Source organism: Megascapheus bottae, chromosome 18 (assembly GCF_031878675.1).
Source record: "Megascapheus bottae isolate mThoBot1 chromosome 18, mThoBot2.hap1, whole genome shotgun sequence".
NCBI classification, from domain to species: domain Eukaryota; kingdom Metazoa; phylum Chordata; class Mammalia; order Rodentia; family Geomyidae; genus Megascapheus; species Megascapheus bottae.
Genome location: NC_143526.1, coordinates 21,875,102 through 21,898,951, shown reverse-complemented (window position 1 = coordinate 21,898,951; position 23,850 = coordinate 21,875,102). Strand labels below are relative to the sequence as shown.

The 23,850-nt window shown below is 39.5% G+C and overlaps 2 protein-coding genes across 6 annotated transcripts in view; one reads left to right on the top strand and one right to left on the bottom strand.

Annotated features, from left to right (window-relative positions):
- Window positions 1-1,971: 1,971 nt before the first annotated feature.
- On the bottom strand, window positions 1,972-11,046 carry LOC150050199 (uncharacterized). Of its 5 annotated transcripts, none has more exons than XM_090351992.1 (2): window positions 10,823-11,046; window positions 1,972-2,199 (listed from the first exon to the last, which is right to left on the bottom strand). In XM_090351992.1, the coding sequence occupies exons 1-2, from the start codon at window positions 10,845-10,847 to the stop codon at window positions 1,991-1,993; spliced, it is 234 nt and encodes a 77-aa protein (XP_090208118.1). In that variant the 5' UTR covers window positions 10,848-11,046; the 3' UTR covers window positions 1,972-1,990. The 5 variants fall into 5 exon arrangements, with proteins under 5 accessions (XP_090208118.1, XP_090208117.1, XP_090208121.1 ...); XM_090351991.1 differs by having other exon boundaries at window positions 10,808-11,045; XM_090351995.1 differs by lacking the exon at window positions 10,823-11,046 and adding an exon at window positions 10,227-10,249.
- A 235-nt stretch (window positions 11,047-11,281) lies between these two features.
- The window catches only part of Slx4ip (SLX4 interacting protein), a 136,661-nt gene continuing 124,092 nt past the window's right edge, over window positions 11,282-23,850 (top strand). The window contains 2 exon segments of the mRNA XM_090351990.1: window positions 11,282-11,451; window positions 19,066-19,123. Of these exon segments, the coding sequence (XP_090208116.1) occupies window positions 19,097-19,123 (27 nt within the window). The 5' untranslated portion in view covers window positions 11,282-11,451; window positions 19,066-19,096.

Below are 23,850 nucleotides of genomic sequence, written 5' to 3'. Positions count from 1 at the left end.
AAAATATTAGTAACTCATTTAGATATTAGAGAAGAACACTTTATAGAGAGAAACCTTAAGAACTCACTTATTGATGTTAGCAACATCAAAAATAGATCAGACATAATGAGATCAGAAACAATATGAGATTATCTAGGATATGAATCATGGCACCATCCATTTAGTATTGCTTTTAAAGAAAATCAAACCAAATTGAAATAAGTCTTTTGATCTAACTACCTGACTACAGAAAACAGAGAGAAATGTTAAATGACTAAAAAAAAAAAGATGCAATTAGCCAAATTCAGAATGTGAAATAAGCTGATCAGGGGAAGAGAAAAGGAATAGTCTAAAAAAAAGAAATTATCTGGTAAATGTAATATATGGACTTTGTATAGGACTGGATTCCAACAACTGGTAAATGATTATTTTCCTGCACAAATATGATGCTGGAGTTGTCACTAAGTCATGTTACCATACCAATTATTGCTGAGTTTCTCAGTGGGGCAATATGAACAAGGTCTGTACATGTTTACTATTCTGTTTAAAGATACGAATTGAGGGCCGCATAACGGAGCTTGGTACCTGCTTTAAAATATTTCAAAAACAAAGGATAGACAACCCCTCTCCCCCAAACCCAAAACAGGACCAGGAGTTTGGCCTAGAGTGCTTGCTTAGAATGCACGAAGACCGTTACCATGTACATAGAAAAAAGCTGGAAGTGGTGCTGTGGCTCAAGTGGCAGCTCTAGACTTGAAAAAGCCCCAAGGACAGTGCTCAGGCCCTGAGTTCAAGTCCCAGGACTGACAAAAAAAAAACCAAACAAAAAAACCCCCCAAACATTAGCAAAGTTCTGGTGTTAAAGCTGGGGATGGATGCTTGAGGGCTCAGTATTCTTTATTCTCCCTTTTTAAGTACATTTGCAATTTTCTATAATAAAAGTAAAAATAAAAAGTAGTAAGGGACAAATAATAGCACTTTCTTTTAATGTACTGTAGCTATTTCAAATTCATGTTTTGTCCTTTCTAAATTGTGTTTCCACTTTTACATACCCAAAAGCCAGTTTAAATATCAACTTCTATTTATGTGACTGGCAGTGGCAGCTTCTAAGACTATTCTGTTTTGTTTTTCTGAGACATAGGCCATTTACATAGCGTAGACTGGCCTCCAACACTCCATCCTCCAGCCCCAGCTTTTCTGGTGCTGAGCACATCAAGTGTGAATTCTCATGTGCCCAGCTGTAACTAGGAATCCTATTGGTTTTAACACAAAATAATCTCTTAGACTTTAGTAACAAAAAAACATCTTTAAAGTTCTCCTCTAAAAGGAACCTTAAAGTGAGCTATCTTATTCCAAAATTTTGAGCACAGTACTTACTTAGGGGTCAAAATGGTATATTACAACAGAAATTTCTCTGTAATTAAAACAGCACAATTTTTGACTTGGAATCCCTAGGACCAGATGAGTTTCATATGCCAGAATCTCTTAAGACAGTATCTAGTATATGACATCCATAATGAAAATAATTACTGACTATCCACAATCAATATAATAGAATAATATTCATAATATAACACATTTCTACAGTGAAGCTAAAGTTCCATACTGCAACCAGCTTTATGTCAGTTAAGACCAAGTTTTCCTGCCAAAAGAAATTATGACAAATGTTTCAGCTCTTAGGATACTTCAGGTTTTTGAATTATGGATAAAAGGCCTAAATTATATAACTACATCCTCTTTAATCCAGTAACTCTCAAACATAATCAATTATTTTGAAGCTGAGATGTTATTTTGAGATAAAACATTAGATGCCAAGGAATGAGTTCAACTAGTTCTGTCTTGGGGGAAATAAAAACCCACAAAAAATTATATGGGTCACAACACAAACAACAGAAGCTTATCAATTTAGGGCTTTTTTTTTTTTTTGCCAGAGTTCTGTAAAATCAAACTTCCACTTATTCACCAGAGATGACCACATTAAGTAGAACTTACCTGAAGAGTTCAATGCCTGCTATTTCTCTTGTATTTGGTCCTTCAGTGGAACTGTAAGTGGTAGACTACTTGGCTCAGGAGTGTTGTCTTTAGGTATTTGGAAAACAGGGCTGCTTTTGATTTTATACCAACCAAAATGTATGAGCCCGACTAAAGGTACCATAACAATCAGAACTTTGTAGTCTTTCAAGAACTTCTGAAAACTCATAGTCCTCAGCACCGGTACACCTAAAAAAAAGACTACAGTTAAAACCTCCCTGAACATAAATTACTCAGAATCATGCCTAAACCCCCCCCCCTAATACAAGTGGGGCATGGTGGCTCATGCCTGTAATCCTAGCTACTCAGGAGGCTGAGATCTGAGGATCAAGGTTCAAAGCCAGCCCAGGCACAAAAAGACCTGACATTCTTATCTCCAATTAACCTCTAGAAAATGGGAAATGGGGCTTGGCTGAAGGTTAGGGTGGTAGCCTAGAGTTGAAGAGCTCAGGGACAACACCCAGGCCCAGGGGTAGGGTGGTAGCCTTGAGCTGAAGAGCTCAGGGACAGGGCCCAGGCAGAGTTCAAGCCCCATGACCCACAAAAACAAAACAACCAAAGAATCCTAATACACTGTACTTAATTAAAAGTCGACCAATATTTTTTTCTTTGTACTATATCATAATGTTAACTAGTAAGAGAGGATAAAGTAAAGACATACAGACAGAAAAGAAACTCAGACTGGAAACCTATAGAACAATACTTATTTTTTTTTTGTCAACAACTCTAAAAGAATATCTGTTGAGACGATGTTCATTGCAGCAATATTTATCATAGCAAAGATATGGAACCAACCCAGATACCCCTCAGTTGAAGATTGGATCAACAAGATGTGGAATTTACACACAATGGAATTCTATGCTGCTGTCAGAAAGAACATCGCCCCATTTGTAAGGAAATGGAAAGACTTAGAAAAAATCATATTAAATGAAGTAAGTCAGACTCAAAGGAACATAGGCTCAATAGTTTCCCTCATTTGTCATAATCACTAGAAACCTTGCGCTCTCCTAGCAGAGATTTACAATAGAACAAAACCTAGATACATAAGGACATACAGTATGACACTAAATGAAAGGACCTCCAGGATAAGGAAACAAAAGCCATATAATGAGTGATTGTTGTTCTTAATATACAATATTCTCTCTCATCTCTTTTGCTTCCTTGGTTATTGCATATTGTTACTGTGTTTTATCTTGTTATCTGATATGTTGTACATATGCTTATTTGGTTATTTGAAATTGGATAGGGAAGGGGGGAAAATAAGATGAGGGGCGGGGGTGGGGGAAGGGAAATGGGGACCAAAACATGAGAAATGGTATCAATGTTTGCGAAGTAACGCATCTTCTATCTGGTAAATATAATGTAACCCTTCTATTAATTACAACAAAAAATATATGGGAAAAAATTATAAGAAAAAGATCTGTTGAGAAAGCTATCTAAACTTTTAGAGACAATTATGCATACAATAGTCTTTATGATTGTTATTAACTGTTCTCTCAGAAACACAATGAAGAGCTTTTAAATCTTTCAAATATATATATATATATATATATATTTTTTTTTTTTTTGCCAGTCCTGGGGCTTGAACTCAGGGCCTGACCACTGTCCTTGGGCTTTCCTCAAGGTTAGTGTTCTATCACTTGAGCCACAGCACCACTTCCAGCTTTTTTCTATGTACATGGTAACAAAGACTAGAACCTGGGTCTTCCTTTATGCTAGGCAAGCACTCTACCGCTAGACCAAACTCCCGGCCCTCAAGTATAACATTTACGAAAACCTTTTAATTTATTTTTGCTATGCTGATAATGGAATTCAGGACCTGATGCATGTTAATGAAACAGTTGGTACCATTAAGCTATAACTCATTATTTATCTTTGTCAGGTATGGGAGTTGAACTCAAGGAATAGGTACTGTCTATGAGCTTTTTTGTTCTCAAGCTTAGTGCTCTACCACTTGAGCTACTTCTAGTTTTTAATGGTTCATTGGAGATAAGAGTTTCAGGGAGACTTTTCTGTCTGGGCTGGATTTGAACTGTGATTATCAGCCTCCTGCACAGCTAGGATTACAGGCACTGGCCACCAGGGTCTGGCCTCAGCCTTTGCTTTCTTTTTCCTTTTTTTTTTTTTTTGTGGGTCCTGGGGCTTGAACTCAGCCTGGGTGTTGTCCCTGAGCTCTTTAGCTCAAGGCTACTACCCTACCCTTCAGCCCAGCCCTACTTCCTGTTTTCTAGAGGTTAATGGAGATAAGAGTCTCAGGTCCTTTTGTGCTCAGACTGGCTTTGAACCTTGATCCTCAGATTTCAGCCTCTTGACTAGCTAGGATTATAGGAGTGAGCCACCAGGCCCCAGCCTTACCCTTTGTTTTCTACAGTTACATTTAGTTATAATTTTCACACACACACACCCCCACATACACCCTAATGATAATCCTTTAACACATAGTAAGAATTTACGTTCCTTGCTTTGACTGCATGCTAAATGACAGTGTTTTCAAGTGACATTAGACATGCCTAACATGGATTCCAATTGTAGCAAAAGAACTTAGGTTTCGTTGGCTTGAAACAAACCAAATTAGTGTTATTTCTACATTTATGTACTAAACCACTGCATTTATAATTGTTTCCCCTAAATGATTAGTAACCTTACCTAAGAGGTTTACAATCAACATAGGGTCCATGCAGCTATCAAGGCTAGAAAACTGTCCATAGTTACAAAGGTAGTGTTGAAAACAAACTTAACTGATTTGGAAAGTATGACATAGGGCCCAGAATGCTGTTTCTTTGAGATCTGTTGGGTTTGGGAACTTGAATGTATACACCCTTTAAAGCCGACTTACGCTTTCATAATTAAGGAACATCAATTAGTTATGAGTTTGTAATGATACAAATGATACCATTTTGCAAGCACCTGAGTGAGGCCTCTTTCCTTATGAAAGTGCTCAAGTATGTAGGATACCTTTCTTCAGCTTTTACAAAGCTACCTCTTTTATTGTCATACTTATTTGTTCTATGTTTGGAGGAAATCAATTATAAACAATTCTACTATAATTAAATTTCACTGTAAACTTTGCTGTACAAAAAAACCTTTAGAACTCTCGAGTTTTTTTTTGTTTTTGTTTTTTTTTTGAGCATGTAGTAAAATAAAAGGGGGAAAAAGGGCAGGTGAATGGTTGCAACAAGAGAAGAATTGTAATAAGGTTTATTTCCAAAAGGGAAAAAGGGATTGAGGCTGTATCAAAGTTTACTTGCATGTACTGATAGGTAGCATCTGGACCACATAATACTCTAAAAACTGACAGTCTAGAGAATAATACCATAATTTGGGTGGTCCCTCCAAAGGTTCACTTTCTAATGACTTGTTTGTGGTCTGTGGCCCTACAGGAAGGTGGACTTATTAATAATTAGTTAGGTCCCTGGGGGGTGTTCCGTAAAGAGAATTATGGGTTTCTGGTCTCTCTGTTTGCTTGCTGCGATGATATGAGCAGCTTTATCTGTCATATCCTCACCAAGATGGACTGCTTCATCATCACCAGCCATAGACTGATATCTCCAGAATAGTGAACTAAATTGAACCTTTTCTCCCTATAAAGCTGACTTCTATCAGCTTTAGTGTTGATTCGGTGACAGAAAGTTTGACTGATATTCTCAACCTCTGGTTTCTAAGCCACCTTAACTTCCAGTAGATGACATCTCTGTTATTTTCTGCCTACCTCTCCATGATCATTAATGAAGCATTTGTCAGCTTTTCACAAATTACAGCTTTTAAAGAAATGGCTTAAAGAAACTAGTTGAGAATACTTACTAAAATTTGGAGCAAATTACAGTTAATTACAGCCATATATGAGAAGGTTTACATTGCTATATACTTGGAGATAATAAGGTGTAACCCAATATATGATGAACACCTTGAAAAAAAGGGAAAATGGCATCTCAGACAAGGATGTAATTAGCCTCCTATATTTAATTTGTGAGTTAAAGACAGAGATACTCTATTTCTATGTTTTTTGTGTTGAACAGACTATTATTCTCTCCATCAGGATAACTTGAGGATTTGTCTTTTATTAAGGTTGAGGTTTAAACTTGAGAATCAGTTTCTATTTTGGTTGAAAACACATTATTGCCAAATATCACTGAGACTCAGTCCAGTACTTTCTGAATAATAAATGATGTGGATTGATTACGGTTGCCTTAATGTTTACTGGACACCTACATGCTTCCATCTCCTCAAATTTTCCATCTCATACTGACTTGACTGATGAAGGTGAAAGAAATATTTTGTTAGGCTATAGGTGAACACTTAGGTATATACTTCAGATCACATTCTTTAAATTTACTTCATTTTTATCTAGGGCATCAATTCTGAACTTTCTTTGAATTACAAAAATCACTGTATCTTTAATTTCAACCATTAAGTCCACTGGCAAATTTTCTGCAGCTTGTCATATTCCAAGGTAAATGAAGGTTTCTTGGTGGTAGAACTTACAGTAAAGTGAAGGACAAAGTGGAGATTATGGTTACTGGAAAATCCCAAACAACTGGATTCCAGATAGCAGCCTATACGTTCTATGTAATAGTGTCAATAAAAGCCATCAAATTTTGCTGTTGCTCAATACAAAATGAGGACCACAATGTGGATGCTGGGAATGAATATCCATTGTACAGATGCTGGGGATATTCTACAGAATGCTCTAATTTTTTACCTACTGGGCTTGTTGGCGCCATCTGCTGGGTATTTTGGACACTGTGGAAGGAAGCTTTTGAATCCCCCTACCCCCCACCATGCCTCAAAACAGTTGCAGAATGGATTTATTTCAATGTAGTATGTCCATTTATGTGGTAGGATTGTAAAACCGGTAGAAGTGATTATGAAAGTATTTACCATACTCTGCAAAACACACTTCAGCTCTTCTTTTTAGCTCTATAGGTTCAATTTGCAAAATTCAATCACTTTCCCACCTTACTGTTCAAGGCTGGCTTGAGCTACATCCTAGTCAAGAATACATCTGCAGTATCACACTATCATGCAGTCATTATACACAATTGTGGGCATGCATCTATTTTCCTCAGGAGGTTTAAGTGACTATTTTTCACAGGAAAGTAAAATTTAATTTTTTAGTTCAGCAGAAAAAGCTTATTAGCTTTTATTTTCTGCCTGCCAGTTTTCAGGAAGTATAGTACAGTAAATTGTCTAGGTGAAAATGCTTTGCCATGAAACAATAAAAGAGATGATCTTTAGAATTCTTCTGCTAGGGCTTTAAATCTGTACCTTAGCCAGTTGCAGCTAGTTATGAATTCTTGGATGAGTCACTTAGTCTTACATTCTTCAAGCCTACCATTCAAAAAAGAATAGAAATGACTTCCCATCACTAGATTATCATGTAGCTGACACAATACCAGATACTTAATCCAGGCTCAGAGATTATTATTTTCATTATTTGAAAAAGGAAAAAAGAAATAGTGAAGTTAACATGGAGTGTACCAAGAACTGGAGAGTACTGGAATACATACCTGGACTAAAGGAAGTGCTTCTGACTTAGGGGGCAGTTTTATCAGTTAGATAGTAATGAAAATATTCACATTCTCAATTAGATGGAAATTAAGTCAGATAGGAATAAAATTGGAAAGACTATATTGGAGGTATGATTCTGTAATTGGAATTTAGGATGTCTAAGGTAAGTTAAATATGAAAGCCAGGCAAGGTAGCTATAGGAGAAAAACTTAAAAATGCACAGCAAAGCAAGAACTACAGGTAAATTACTTCATCTGTTTCTATGGTAACTGTTAATAAAGTCAGATTTGCCAAATGATTATGTACAACAGACTGACATTTTTAAAATGTTGGTTATAGAGGCTGGGAGTTTGGCCTAGTGGTAGAGTGCTTGCCTAGCATGCATGAAGACCCGGGTTCGATTCCTCGGTACCCCACATACATAGCAAAAAGCCGGAAGTGGTGCTGAGGCTCAAGTGGTAGAGTGCTAGCCCTGAGAAAGTCCAAGGACAGTGCTCAAGCCCTGAGCTCAAGCCCAGGACTGGCAAAAACAAAAAACAAAAAAATGTTGGTTATTTAAGAGTAAAGGGTTGAGTAATGATGGGAACCGATTCTAACCCTCATCATAAATTAATTACAGTTCGGGGCAGATCACTTCTTTCCTGCCATAATTTTATGATCTGTAATATTAGGTCACATTATGAGGATTATTATATATTCATATTTTAATGAAGTGACTCACGTACGGAAAGTACTCAATAAACGGCAGTTATTATTAGTGAAAGCATATTATCCTCAAATCATATATAAAACTAGGCACTTTGAGAGACTCCTGCTTGATCAGTAAAATTACATATCATTTAATATTTTGGCTAACATCTGGCTATCGCTTATAAAATTAGAATATACTATAAAGACAAATTCAACCTTGTCTAGCATTCAATTTTCACTTCAAGAATGTGTGAGATTACCATATTCAGATGTTCACCTAGTGTCCCCAAACACTGGCAGAACTGTTAGATTCAGGAAAAACTACCAAGATGAATAAAGGATGATTCTTCTCCTCTAAAAGCGCTCAAGTTTAAGGAGGGGATAGTCCTAATTAAACATGACTGAGTGCTACATAGGATAAGAAACTGCTGTATGGATTAAGAATCTGCCAACTTGACTCATTTCTCAAAACTGTACTTTTTTCCTTTACTCCATTTAGTCTCAATCAATTTTAATATTCTAGCTACAGCAGTCAACATCCACAAAAAATAATACATGACACTCGCTACTAAAGAGTGTCTTTCTGGTTTTCTACTTAATTCTAGGTGCAAAGAGAAAGTAGAGAATGGCATTTTCTTCTTTCTACATAGGGTGGCTTATTCTTGACTTCACTTGATTGGATGGATACCCTACTCAGAAACCCTTTCTCTGAACACCCAGTCTAAAGTTTCTAAACTCTTCTCTCCCCTGATATTCTTTAGGTCATTTTTCTATTTCTAAGGTAACAGGGAGCCAATAACTGATCTATACAGGAGTATAAAGGTGTGACCTCCCTTCCAACTTGGGACAACTTTGAAGGGAAACCCAAGACCAGAGATTTCCAAGTGCTGGGGGAGGGGGGAGAAGGGTCTCTCTTCTGACTGACTGCATCTCAGCCTTTTCTATCCAAAATCTTGTGTCCTTTCTCCTTTGGCAGTGATCCCCAAAATCCTCCCTAAGAAATACCCTGCCAACGAACTTCTGAGTTTGCTTCTCAGGAAATACAACCTGGGACGATCTGGATCTATGTATCCGGGTACCTGTTTCTCTTCCATCATTAGCATATATTATGCTTCCTGTGGTCAGGATCCACGTCTGTCTTTTTTAGGTTAAGGCTGTAGGGCCACACTGGCACAGACAAACAAAACCCTTGGCAATGTGCATGTGCAAACTGGCACTTTTGAGTGTCCACAATAGCAACAGAATTTTGGGCATGGCCTCCATCTAGCAGAAAGATGAACACGACCTCAAGTCTCACCCATCTCTGACGGTTTGGTATTCCATAACCTGTGCAAAGAACTCGGCCTGGGATGGCCAGGCTGGTCGGGGTGATCCTGGGATGGCCAGGCTGGTCGGGGCGACCCCGGGATGGCCAGGCTGGTCGGGGCGACCCCGGGATGGCCAGGCTGGTCGGGGCCACCCTGGGATGGCCTGGCTGGTCGGGGCCACCCCGGGATGGTCTGGCTGGTCGGGGCGACCCTGGGATGGCCAGGCTGGTCGGGGCCACCCCGGGATGGCCTGGCTGGTCGGGGCGACCCCGGGATGGCCAGGCTGGAACACCACCTCCATCATCCACGCGCGTGGTCCCGCTCCACAGCCATTTAAAGGCGGATGTCGAGACTCCGCCCCGGTCCCCGCCCCCAAATATCCTTCCGGGAGGATGCGGTCCACCCCGAGGGGTGGAAAGGCACCTCCAGCTGCAGCCTCTCTCGTCTCCTCGACCAGACCGAGCCGTGACTTTAACACCCGTGGCTGCAGTCAGCACGCTCACCTGAACACCGACCGCCGCACCGCCAAGACGGCCGCAGATCGCGGGCCCGAGAAACAGAAGGGCGGCCTGGCTAGACCCGGGCGACCTTCGCCCCCTCGCCACGGGACGACGCACGCGCAGCTCGGCAGGACCGCCTCTCCCCCCGCCCCCCCGCACCCGGTCCCGGCTCCAGCCAGATCCATTGCTCCAGGGTTTAAAAAAGCTCTACCTAGCGAAAGCGGCGTCCCACACCAGAAAGGAGCGGGATGGAGTCGATTCGGTGCCAAATCTTGGCAGGTATTTTTTTACAAAGTAAAATATCAAACCAACATTATCAAAGTCAATAACACAACAAGACACAGAATTGGCTTCTGGGGACTCAATGACCGTCTTTACGGAAGGGGAGGGTCTAGCCCGTCGCGTTTCCTGACTTGGCCAATCAGTAAGCAGTTTCTCCTGTCACTCAGCGCCCGAAGCCCCGCCTCTCTCAGGCTGCCTGGAAAACCAGGACAAGTCGACTTGCCCGTCGTAACTTCTTTCGGGAATCGGGTATGGGAACGGGCATGCGCAATGAGAGTAAGCGTTGCCCTCCAGGAAGCTTCCGCCCTCAGTCCTCAGGGGAGAGAGTGAGTAGGAGGTCAGAAGGTCTCCGGCTTGGTTGCCCTTCACCCAAGGTCGCTTTCACCTCTCCTCCGTCCTGTCATTCACTTTACCTTCCTGAACTACTCCAAAGAATTATGGAAATTATTTTTTTAACCATAACTAATCAAGGTTATTATTATTATTTTTTTCCTGCACTGAAAAAGTCACCTTGGTTTTTCCCACCGGTTTTTCCAGAATCCATCGCCATCCAGTATTGCTTAAGTTTGTGCTCGTCAGGTGCCAACCGGGAACGCCGTTGTCTCTCCAACACTACAACTGCATGATCCCGTGAAGGTGTGGGGAGGGGGGAGAGGCCGAGCCTTCGTTAGCGTTAGCTGTCAATCATCTTCACGGCAGTCCCACCCGGCATAAACAGCGTGCTTCCGCCCTCATTTCTTGTTTTGGTCCCGCCCGGGGTGTTTGTGTGTGGGGGGGGGGGGGGAGTGGGAGAATCCTGTGAATTATCGCGAGAGCGGCGGCCATTTTTCTTTTGGGCAGATCTCGCGGGATCCGCGCTGGTCTCTGTGACCGCTGTGCCGCCATCTTAAGTCCTGGCGGTGGCATCACCGGGAAGTGAAGCTCCTGAGGCTCATCTTGTGTTTGGGCGAGAGCTGCCCCGCCCCCAAGCCCGCGCGCGAGGCCTCCTGGGAAAGGGGAAGGAGGCCGGAAATACAAACCTCAGCGGCTTCTTGGAGATTGGTTCTGCCACCAGGCATCCTTTTCAAAAGCCCGAGCTGCCACCGGCGCCGACTAGTCCACGGCACTGGACCCGAGAAGGCCTGGGACCCCAGCCCTCTCCGTGGTCGTCGTAGGTAAGAGCCACCTAAGGGGGTTTGCACCCTTTGGCCTAGGCTGTGTGCCCATCTCCTCTCCCCCGGGGTGCTCTGCGGATTGGGTTTGTGTTTGCCTTACATTTTGACTTCAGTGCTTCCACCTCTCTTGTTTTCGGGGAGCTACAAAGTAGGGGAGCCCAAGAACAGGGGCCGGAGTTTTGAATGGAGGTTATATCTGAAGAGAATTTCGGATGGGATGTCAGTGCAGACTTGGCGTTTGTATGTCCTTCCCATTCATTCATTCATTCATTCCTTAGGTGAGCATTAAACTGAAGACCTCTTGAAACCTTTGTTCCATCACACTGACCAGGAGAAAAGTGGTGGTGGTGGTGGTGGTGGTGGTGGTGGTGGTGGGGAAACAGTGTGGGGTCCTGAAGAACCTAGTCCTCGCTTTCTGCTGCCTCCCCTTTATTGATTGCATGTCATGGTATTTTGTCAGTCACCTAACTGAAGGTACGACCAGTTGTATCAAATTAGGACCTAGTTCAAAAGACCCTCCCACCTACCCGAGAACCGGTTAGAAAATACATCAAGTCTCCTTTCAAATCGGTTGAGGCGGACTCTTTCTCAAGAGGCTTCCTTAAAGTTTAAGGAGCTCAGATATAGGGCATAAGGCGAAAGGTGAAGCCTTCTCTCCCCACACCCCATCTCACACCACCTGTGCTTTTTATCCAGATTTATAAGGTATTACCAGCTTATGGCATGTTTGAAAGGTAGTGGTCAAATGTGGGTGAGGGGATGCAGGGACAGAGTCCCAATTAATCTATTTTTAAAGCATGTTGAAGTGTTAAGTTTATTCTAACTAGTTATTTGGTCCTTTTGAAACAGTTTCATTATTGTTCCTAGGCTGACCTCAAACTCAAATACTGGGGTCTCAGCCTCTCAAGTGCCAGGACTACCGCTGTTCGCCCGTATTACACTACACTATGAATGGTTTCAAATTCTTATATACTATACAGCATATTGTAACTGATGGCAGAGCATTCTGGGTAAGGAAATTAACTCTGGAACCACAATTCTTAGGTTCAAATTCTGTGTCCTTCATGTACCAGCTCTGACCGCCCCCCCCTCCACACACACACACAACTCAGCCCTCTGGTGTCTGGGCTTCCTCTTCTGTGAAGTGGACTTGATGTGAAAGTTTAATAAACTAATACAGGAAGTGCCAGTCAAATAGTAATGGCTATATCAATTTCAAATACGTGTGTGTGTGTGTGTGTGTGTGTATATGTTTAAGCATTCGGGGCTGGGAATGTGGCTTACTGGTAGAGTGGTTTCCTAGCATGCATGAAGTCCTGGATTTGATTCTTTCATACCATATAAACAGAAAAAGCCAGAAGTGGCACTGTGCCTCAAGCCTGAGTAAAAGAAACTCAGGGACAGTGCCCAGGCCCTGAGTTCAAGTCCCAAAACTGCCAATTATTTTTAACTTATTATGATTTTGCCAATTTATATAAACTGTTGAGGGAAAGATATTATAATTCTTTGACAAAATTATTATGCACTAAGCTGTATCTATTTAAAATGAACAAGTTGGTGTATTACTTTAAATGCATTACATCAATGAAACAATTGCCACAAACAAAATAGTGAACATATCTATTACTCTCAAAGGATTCCTCTTCTTTGTAATTCCTCTAGTTTCTTTTGTTACATAGGCAACTACTGATAATATCACTATAGGTAAATTTTCATTTCCTAGGTTTTCACCTAAAAGTCTTCGTGTTTTTGAGTGGAATCTGGCTTCATTCATTCACTATAATTGTTTCAGACCCATCCTTGCTAGTTGTTGGCGATCAGGCTTTGTGTATGTTAGATTAAGTCTCTCACACTGATCTCCTTCCCTACTCATTCTTTTTAAATTGCTGAGTAGTATTATGTTGTGTGGATATAAGCAATTTATTTATTGGACCAGTTGATAGTCATTTGCATTGCTTTTTATTTTGACTGTGCTCATTTTCATATTGCTTGTTCTTTGCTACCTTACCTAAATTTAAAAAAAAAACAAACTTATTTGGTAACCAGACTTTCTATGTACAGTGAGGCCAAAAGATAACAGTAGTAGAATGTGTGTGTGCTAGGACTTTATACATGCCTCTGTGTAGTCAATGCATTGATTCTTTGTGAATAAAACATAATTTAAAATGCAAAATGTGGGGTTGGGTATATAGCTCAGTGGTAGAGTGCTTGTGTAGTGTGCTCTAGGTCATAGGTTTGAACTGTGAGAGTAGACCAGTGCTTGGTGATGCCTGTATTGATTTTCTGTAGATTCCTGCTTTCCTTTTAAAATTTTGTATTGGGAATCAAACACATACACACTGGATACATTGTCCTTTTTCTTTTCTGTAACAAAAAAAATTTTTTTGTTGGCCTTGGGGCTTGAGCTGTAGGCCTGGGCACTGTCCCTGAGCTCTTCAGCTCCAGGCTACAGACCTACCCCTTGAGCCACAGCACCACTTCTGGTTTTCTGGTGGTTAATTGAAGATAAGAATCTCATGGTCTTTAGTGCCCAGGCTGGCTTTGAACCTCCATCCTCAGATCTCAGCCTCCTGAGTAGCTAGGATTAAAGGCATGAGCCACTGTGCCTGGCTTAACATTTTTTTTTTTTTATTTATTTTTTAAAGAGTGTTTTTCTGAGTTGTCAAAGCTGGCCTAAACTTGCTATCATTTTGCTTCACTAGCTAGGATTACAGGTTACTGAGATCCTAAGCGTTTACTACCAGGGTTGTTATCTCTTTTCAGAGACAGTGTTCCTTTGTTGGCCTGGCTGGATACAAACTAGAGCTCTTACCTTACAGAGTTCTGTGATTACAAGCTTGAATCAGAGTCTATAAATATACTATTTATATATTACTTTTTAAAGACTAAAGACAGTAATCCATGCCCATTAGAAACCTTATTAGGCAGCAAAGTACAGATTTGCAAAGCCAAGTCAATGATAGCATGAAGCTTCCCCTCTTCTGTAAATTTTAGTGGCTGTACCTTTTTTTTTTGTTTTGTTTTTTTTCTTGTTTATGTTGGTCCTATGGCTTGAACCCAGGGCCTGAGCACCGAACTTTTTTTGCTCAAGTACTCTACCATTTGAGGCACAGCTCCATTTCCAGCCTTTTGGTGATAGGACTCTCATGAACTTTACTTTCTTGGCTGGCTTCAAACCAGGATCCTCAGATTTCATGCTCCTGAGTAGCTAGAATTACAGGCTGTGAGCCATTAAAATCTTTTTGCTTTGAGTTTAAAAAAAGGAATGCCTTGAGAAAGGGTATCAATATTTGTGAAGTAATACACCTTCTATCTGGTGAATATAATATAACTCTTCTATTAATTATAATAAAGATACATAAAAAAAGGAATGCCTCATTTAAGAAAATAGTGTTACTGTGTTTTACTCAAATCAGAGCTGTTTAGAAGTGTTAATTATAAGACAATTTGAATTTGAAGGGATGTGTTTCACTTGTGGATGTTACTTCACCATGTGTGGAGGCCTGTGTCCTTTTTGACAAGATTCAGTATTAATTCTGTGTTGCCTATAAGAAAACTGTGGACATAGGTGATGTGGAAGCCAGCTCACTTGGCCAGTGAGGGTCATCTCACTGGAATGAGACTAGAATGACAGAACACACAGAAGGACTGGACTGTGGAATTAGTCTTGGTAGAGAATTTAAATATTTGGCCTGCATTAAATGACAAGGAAAAGAAAACAGTGTCCTAATTTTGTTGCTAGCATTTCTTTTTATTGATGAGAATTCTGTTGCTTTTGTTTTTTACAAGCATATATTAGCATTGAAAATTGTTGCCTGAGACTATAGAAAATTAGTTCTTTGTCACATTGACCTTGTATTTTCAAGCTATAAGTTATCACCAGTAAGACTTTTGCTCATTTTCATTTCTTCTTGTTTTTGCTAAAGTTTGTGATTCCATTCTCTCTCTCTCTCTCTCTCTCTCTCTCTCTCTCTCTCTCTCTCTCTATATATATATATATATATATATATATATATATATAAAATTTTGGGGGGTGGGGGCGGGTAAGTCATGGGGCTTGAACTCAAGGCCTGGCTGATGTCCCTGACCTTCTTCATTCAAGGTTGGTACTCTACTATTTTTATCCACAGTGTCACTTCTGGTTTTCTGGTGGTTAATTGGAGATAAACCTTCTGGACTTTCTGTGCAGGTCAGCTTCTAGCTGTGATCCTCACTCAGATCTCAGCTTCCTACATATCTAAGACTACAAGCTTGAGCCCATTCACTGATCCTGTTCATTGATGCTTTTTTGTCTCTCTGCTTCCACTCCCTCTTTTCTCTTTCCTTCCCCCTCCCCTTTTTTCTCCTCTCTTATTTCCCTTTTCCCAGTATTAGGATTTGAACTCGGCCTCCTACTAGGCTCAGATTGCTTGCTGAGCTGGTATTCTACCATTTGAGCTATGCTTCCAATAGTCTTCCTTTTTGCCTTATTTTAGAGATACTTTAGAGATGGAGTCTTGCAGACTTTTCTGCCCAGGCTGGCTTTGAACTTATACTCAGCTCCTGAGGAGTTAGAGTTACCAGTAAAACCAGCATGACAAGTAGTGAAGTGGCTTTTTTTTTTCTTTCCAGCTTTTTGAGACAGGGTCTTCCTGTGTGGTCCATGAGGACCTCCAACTTAAAATCCTCTTTAGTGCTGGGATTGAGTCACTATACCTGGCTTGATTTTTTTTCATTCTAGAATTAACAGTTGTAACCCCAGACGTTCTGTAGTGTTGTTGTGCTTCCAATTATCAGGGTGATAATTTTCTAGATCAGTTTTGAAATTCAGATATTAGCAGTCTAAAGTTAATTTCTGATCTTTTTAACTGGGGTGGCTGCTTTCATTTGTGACACAGGCCAGCAATGCTACAAGAAAGACAAATGGGAATTTCAGAGTACTCTGGATTTTCCCACAGAATAATCTAGAAGGTCATGGACTTTCTTTATTATAGAGTTTATCTCTGCTCTGTATTTAAATGACAGGACAATTATGTGATATTGGATAATCTCCTTCCATGCCTTCCCTAAATTACTTTTCCTGAGGATCTTAGAGCTTTCTGTCCCCTCTCATGACACACATACACACATATTTTTGGTGGGTCACTCATTATCAGTGTTCTCTTGGCAAAAGAATGCCAGATAAACTGGGCTTAAGAATGTACAACACAGGACAAGCATTATTTCTGAGATTCATGATAGATTTCGGCTTCTCTTTGTGCTTATGTAAATTCATCTTTGGACATTTGATCTCTTTGCAGATTTCAAGAATTTTGTGAAACTAGGCAGCAAAATTTAAAATGTTCATTATGATGGGCTTTTTGCTGATAGCTCTGGCAATAAAAGCTTTTTGACATTTATATTTTTACCATAGGCACTTAGCTTTCTTTCTCTACAAAGCTACTCAGAGGGCCTTTAATTTGAAGGTAATTATGCTGTATGGATGCAGCTTTTATTCCCTTTATTGCTTATCCCACTATATATGCATATACAGACTCAGATTCCCCATCTTTCTAATATTGTACAGTAGCCTTCTCCCCCCCCCCCCCCCAGCTGAATACCAAACTCAGGGCTTTGTACTTGCCAGGCAAGGGCTCTTCCACTGAGCTAAATCCCCAGCCCCCTAATATTGTTTAGAGCAGTATTTGTTATAAACAGTGCTGTTTGTTAAATATTCTTAACAAATAGATTTTATATATTTTGGAAGCAGTTAATTGCCTTAAGTACTCAGTCGTTTAGCTTTTTATGTACTTGGCCCAATTCAGACTCACATTCCTTACCAGTTGTACACTTCATTTAGGGCATGCCACTCCTGGACACTAATCTGTTTGATTCTTCTCTCTTGTACCCAAAGCTTCATGCAGGGAAATCCTTTTAGGATCCTAGTTTTTCTCAGCCCTTCTCCTATCTTGGCCTTCCTATAGTTCCACATATTTTCTATTCTTCATTAATTTCCTCATTTTGGTGAAATGCATCTTTAGTAGCTTTCTGAGAAAGGATTCATAGAACATGACATTGTTAAAGACTATTTCTTTAAAAATTCCCTCATGTTTAAGTGTAGTTGGAAGTTGAGGAAAGTCTTCTTGGAACTTTGTTTTCTTCATGGCCTTTAGCTTCCAGAGTTGCTTTGGGTGATTGGGGCCCAACTGTGGCACCCAATTGATTGCCTTCTCTCTCTACCTCCTGTCCCTTGGACCCAACATTTTTTTAGTTTCTTTGTGTCTCCACTGTGAGATACAACCAAATATGGGTCTGTTTTCATCCTAATTTTTTTGTACTTGGCCTTCTGTATTGGTCTTTTAATTCCCCCTTATTTTTATTTTGCTGATGTTTCTGAGAAAGTTTTAAATTTTATCTGTGAAATTTTCATTTTCCAAAAGCTCCCTTTTATTTAAATGCTATCTTTTGCTTCATGGATACATTATCTCCAGCTTTCCTTTAGGAAAAAAAAAGTTTCCCTTTCCCTTCCCAATCTCTGTTTTAGCCAAGTAATGATTTTTTTTTTTTTTTTTGCTTTTCTTTCATAATAGAATCTTGCCTTCAGTGGTAGGTGTTCCTGGTTACTTACATGCATAGAGAGTAGAAGATAAAATTGATGATCAGAATCTTTGTGTACAGGTGTGGGGCTTTTGGCTATGGCCTTTAGAGTCATATGTGTAGGCTGTTTTCTTGGGAAACCACTGATGCCAGTGCTTTTTGAAATTCCTTTTAGGCCATTGGGAGAATTTAGTTTTCACCACCTCTGGTGGTGAAAATGTTTAGTCAGTGTCATTAAGTATGATTTTTAGCTGTAAGTCTCTCACAGATGTGTCTAGTGAGGGTAAGACTACCCTTCTACTACTGTTATGCTAGATTCTTTTAAAATCAAAAGTGTTTAAGGTTTTTATTGATTTTTTGATTTGTATTTGAAATGAGAAAGTACTTTTTTCCTTCTGAATGTGTGAAATATTGATTCATTCTCAGATGTTAAAGCACTTTTTTTATTCTCGGAATATGTTCAACTTGATTATGATGTGTAATCTTCTTTTATATGATTCTAAAGTAGGTTTGCTACCATTTTGTTGAGGGCTTTTGTGTTTTCATAAGATACATTAATACCTAGGTATTTTCTGATGTCTCTAGTGTAATCAGGATAATACTATTTTCAAAATGATTTGTTTTCTTTATGCTTATATTTTTAAAATAGACTCTGATGGATTGGTATTGATTTTTCTTTAAACAATCTTTAGATAGTTTTTGAGTTACTATTATTTTGATTGATAGCTGGGTGTGGTGGCTAATGCCTAGCTACTCAGAAAGCTGAGATCTGAGGATCGTGGTTCAAAGCCAGCCTGAGCACTAAAGACCGAGAGACTCTTATCTCCAATTAACCACTAAAAAACAGAAGTGGCCCTGTGGCTCAAGGGCTAGGATGGTAGCCTTGCGCTGAAGAGCTCAAAGACAGTGCCCAGGTCCAGAGTTGGAGCCCCATAACTGACAAAAAAAAAAGAGAATTATTAACTATTCATTTCACAAATTAAATTCTTTAGTGAACTAGTCTATAAAAAGCATATAAGAGACTTTGATATACCTAATTGTAACTTTTTTCTTTTGTAGATCCAGTAGTTTCTGTGGAAATCCCTAAGACATGACATCTAAGAAATTTGTCATTAAAGTAAGTAATCCTTAATAGCCTTTTAAAGGTTGAGCGAGTTTTGTGTTAAATAAAAATGGAAGTTCTGAGCTTTCTATTCTTTTCATTAGCTACTAAAACCTTTAAATAGACACGTTAAAATGTTTTGTTTTATGAGTAAGGTAGAGAGCTGGGTTTCAATGGCTCACATCTTTTTTTTTTTGTCTTTTTTATGTTTTTTATTGTAATTAATAAAAGGGTTACATGATATTTGCCAGATAGAAGGTGCATTAATTCACATACATTGATACCCTTTCACATGTCTTGGTCCCCATTACCCTCCCTCCCACCCCTCCATCTTGTTTTCCCCGCTTCCCTATCCAATTTTAAATAACCAAATACAATTGTATTCGATATATCAGATAACAAAGTGAGATACTGTAACAATATAAGATAACCAAGGGACAGTAAAAGAGCTGAGAGATAACATAGTACCTTAAGGACAACAATCATTCATTATATGGCTTTTGTTTCTATATCCTAGAGGTCCTTTCAATTAGCTTCATATTATATGGCCTTATATAGCAAGGTTTTGCTCTATTGCAGATCTCTGCTAGTAGAGCCCAAGGTTTCTACTGATTATGACAAATGAGAGAAACCATTGAGCCTAAGTTCCTTTGAGTCTGGCTTGCTTCACTTAATATGATTTTTTTCTAAGTCTTTCCATTTCCTAACAAATGGGGCGATGTCATTCTTTCGGACAGCAGCATAGAATTCCATTGTGTACAAATACCACATCTTGTTGATCCATTCATCAACTGAGGGACATCTAGGTTGGTTCCATGTCTTTGCTATGGTGAAAAATGCTGCAATGAACATTGTTGTGCTAGTGGATTTAGTATGTCCTTGTTTCTGGATGATTGGGTAAATGCCAAGTACAGACATCTCTTATCCTGGCTACTCAGAAAGCTCAAATCAATCCATTGAGAAGTCTGTGAGACTCCATCCCCCAAATAACTGTTTCAAAGCTGAGCTGGAGGTGAGGCTCATGTGGTAGTGTGCCAGTTGTGCAAATAAGTCAACTGAATGTAAGACCCTGAACACAACCCTCAAGCCCTCTAAAGAGATTGAGATGGGGAGAAAATAGTTCATATAGTTAATGAGAACTTCCTTGCTTAAAGTCTTATGTACAAGATGCTTTGTTTTGGTGAGGGTGCTGGTCTTGCAGCTTGAACTCAGAGCCCGAGTACTGTTCTTGAGCTCTTTTGCTCAAGGCTAGCACTGCACTTGAACTGTGGGTTCTTGATTTCAGCCTCCTGAGATATGTTACAGATATGTTCCTTAATTTAAAAAATTATCATTCAGTCTTTAACATTGTGCTTCTATGGCATGATTTCTTATAACAGCACAAATAAAATGTCAGAGTAAAAGAAACAGATTACAGTGCTATTCCTGGATGCCTGAGAGTGAGATTTCTCTTTAGCTACATTCTTTAATTTTCAGCTTATAAACAAATATTTCTTCTCTATCCCTTAACGTTTGGAGCTGATACTCAGGTATAAAAGAATGGGTGGATTGTGTATGAAAGGAGAGGAAGAATCAACCAAGGGTTAAATTCCTATAGATACATTCATATATGTTGGCTATTCTTTAGGTAATTTTCTATATGTTAGTGTTCTCTGAACACTAGTGTTAGTGTTAGTTGAAAATAGAAAAATATGAATTACAGTACTTTATTGACCAGATAAAATCTTTTAATACTGCAATTTTATCTTATTTTTAACCAAATCGATGCTTTCTTGAGTGCTTATAGATTTCATTATTAGTATTTGCTTCTTGTATCTTTGTGTTTAATATTTAAATGATGAAATTGGGTAAGTGGTTGGAACATCAGCCTTGAGGGAGAAAGATCAGGGACAAGCACGCGCACACACACACACACATACAAACAGTAGCCATTTTATTATATCTAGAGTTGCCTGGCCTCCATGGGTGATATCTCTCTCTCTCTCTCTCTCTCTCTCTCTCTCTCTCTGTCTCTCTCTCTCTCTCTCTCTCTCTCTCTCTCTCTCTGTCTCTCTCTCTCTCTGTCTCTCTCTCTCTCTCTCTCTCTTTCTCTCTCTTTTCTCTCTCTTTCTCTTTTCTCTCTCTTTCTCTTTTCTCTTTTCTCTGTTGGTTTGTGGGACTTGAACTCTGGTCTTGGGCTCTGTCCTTGAGCTCAAGGCTACTGCTTTACTACTTTGAGCCACAGTGCCTCTTCCAGTTTTCTGGTGGTTAGGTGAATGTAAGAGTCTCGCAGACTTTGGTATCCTTTGTTGGCTTTGAACCAGGATCCTCAGATCTCAGGCTCCTGAGTAGCTAGGATTGCAGGTATGAGCCACCAGTGCCCAGCTGGTTTCTCTTCTTTATATCAGGCTTCATTTAAATTTGGATGGACATCAAAGATGGCATACTCCTCTCCTGCAGTGCAGTAAATGTTACCTATGGATGATGGAGTCTCACCTGAGTCTGTATATCAATTCTTTTTCCACACAGTTACTCTGTATGGCTTGGGCTCCTCTTTAACATGTGCATGAGTTTTGAGAAGCCAGATAAAAATTGCAAAACTAAGGCAGTATGATTTGCTAGTGATAGAAAGTTATATGTGTAGTCTTAGCTGCCAATTCTCATTCTGATGGGCAGAACAGGCCAGTCCAGAGGGAAGAAAGATTAGAATTCCTTCTTTGAAAGGCACCAAATACTACAGGATGGGGGAATTGCTAGGTTGCGTCCTTGGAGACAAATCACCACACAAACCTCCTTAGTGAAATTTGTTTTTTAAAGGCTACCGTTTTTCAAAGGAACAAAGTAAAACATAAAATAAGAAAAATAAACTAACTTCTATGAAATTTATAGATTTGATTATGGACAAGGCTATCCATATAAACTAGAAAGTGTATTTGTGTATGTATGTGTACGTGTGCACGTGTACAGGTACACACACATACACAAATATACCTAACAATCCTCCCCATCCTATAGCCTTTGGACTTCTGCCCCTACTGGCTTTGATCATCAGATCTCAGGCTTCTAAGTAGGTGGGATTATAGGCATAAGCCACTTCATACCTACTTCAAACAAGAAAGTATTATATGAGGATATCTCAAAATTATGTATTCATGTTTCAAGCATAGTATTAGGCACTGAAAGTATACATGAAATTATTAATTGAAGTTTTTCATAACCTGGGACTTAAAGTGGGTTCACAAGGTTGGTTTGATATTTTTTTAATCATCTGTACTTCTAGGGCATTAGAACACCAGCTGTCCACTTTCTTAACTCTTATATCCTGGTTCTAAATATTCAGATAGACTTGAACCTTCCAAAGACATGGTTATTGATTAGTATGGCTAGAGGCACTTGCTTTTTTTTTTTTTTTGTGGGGTATAGGACTTGAACTCTGGGTGCTGTCCCTGAGCTCTTCAGCTCAAGTCTACTGCCCTACCCCTGGGCTTGGGCATTGTCCCTGAGCTCTTCAGCTCCAGGCTACCACCTTACCCTTTAGCCAAGCCTCACTTCCAGTTTTCTAGAGGTTAATTGGAGATAAGAGTCTCAGGTCCTTTTGTGCCTGGGCTGGATTTGAACCTTGATCCTCAGATTTCAGCCTCCTGAGTAGCTAGGAGTACAGGTGTGAGCAATCACTCCCTGCTTGCACTTGCTTCTTTTTTCTCATTGGTTTCCTTTATTATCTATCTCATTTCCTTCCTTACTTGGATGGATTGGTTCTTTTTTTTATAGTTTCTTAAGGGAGAACCTTAAGTGATAGCCATCAAAATCTTTCTTCTGTAGTTAGAACTATAAATTTCTCTTTAAGTATCTTCTACATTAGGTTTATTTTTCGTATTTTTATAGAGATGGAGTTGAGGTGGGGATTTTGTCATTGCTCAAGTTAAAATAATTTAGATTTGTATGGAGATTGATTTTGATCTATTTGTTATTTAAGTGTATATTGTTACTGAGGAATTTCTAGTATCACTTTAAATTGATATATGACAAAATACCTTCATTTTTCTAAGTGTTTGATCTCAGGGCCTGAGCCCTTGGGTTTTGTCAAGGCCTCGTGCTCTACCACTTGAGCCATAGTACCACTTCTGGCTTTTTCTGTGTATGTGATACCAAGCATCAGAACTGGGACTTTGTGCGTGCTAGGCAAGCACTTTTACCACTCGTTCAAACTCCTGGGACTCCAAGCTCAAGAGAGCTTTTTGTAGAAAATAAGTTCTTTTTCTCTTCTCTCTGCCCCCTCTCATATAAAACATATAAGAATACACATATATACTATATCTACACATGAGTATAGTATATATATTATATATTTTAGTATATAGGATCTGTACCATATATACATAAATGCTGCATATATAAATACATAGATAATAGTATATGCTTATGTAGATGTGTGAATGTATACAAACATAATTCCATCCTTGTTTAAGGTACTTGAATAAAGGTGATAGGCAATTTTTTTGGAAAGGAAATATGGCAGAAGAAAGTATGTGGCATAGATATGCCCTGAGAAGACAGTACTTCAGCTCATCTAATCCACCTTGCACTGTCTTAACTTCTTACAGAGATTGGCTTTGGGTTAAATAGTGAAAATTGGAGACTTTGAAGATGGCATTCTAATTGGTGGGACCTGTAAGATGTAATGCCAAAGACTTAGTGACTTCTCCTTATTCATTTATTTTATTTTATTGGCTACAGGGCTTGAACCCTGGGCCTTGGCACTG

What these genes read in the sequence shown, in the direction of transcription:
- LOC150050199 (XM_090351991.1), bottom strand. Translation starts at nt 10,847, where the DNA reads ATGGCGATGGATTCTGGAAAAACCGGTGGGAAAAACCAAG. An exon ending in AACCGGTGGGAAAAACCAAG is followed by an intron (nt 2,200 to 10,807) that starts GTGACTTTTTCA and finishes TCTTTTTTTTAG; the next exon opens with GTGTACCGGTGCTGAGGACT.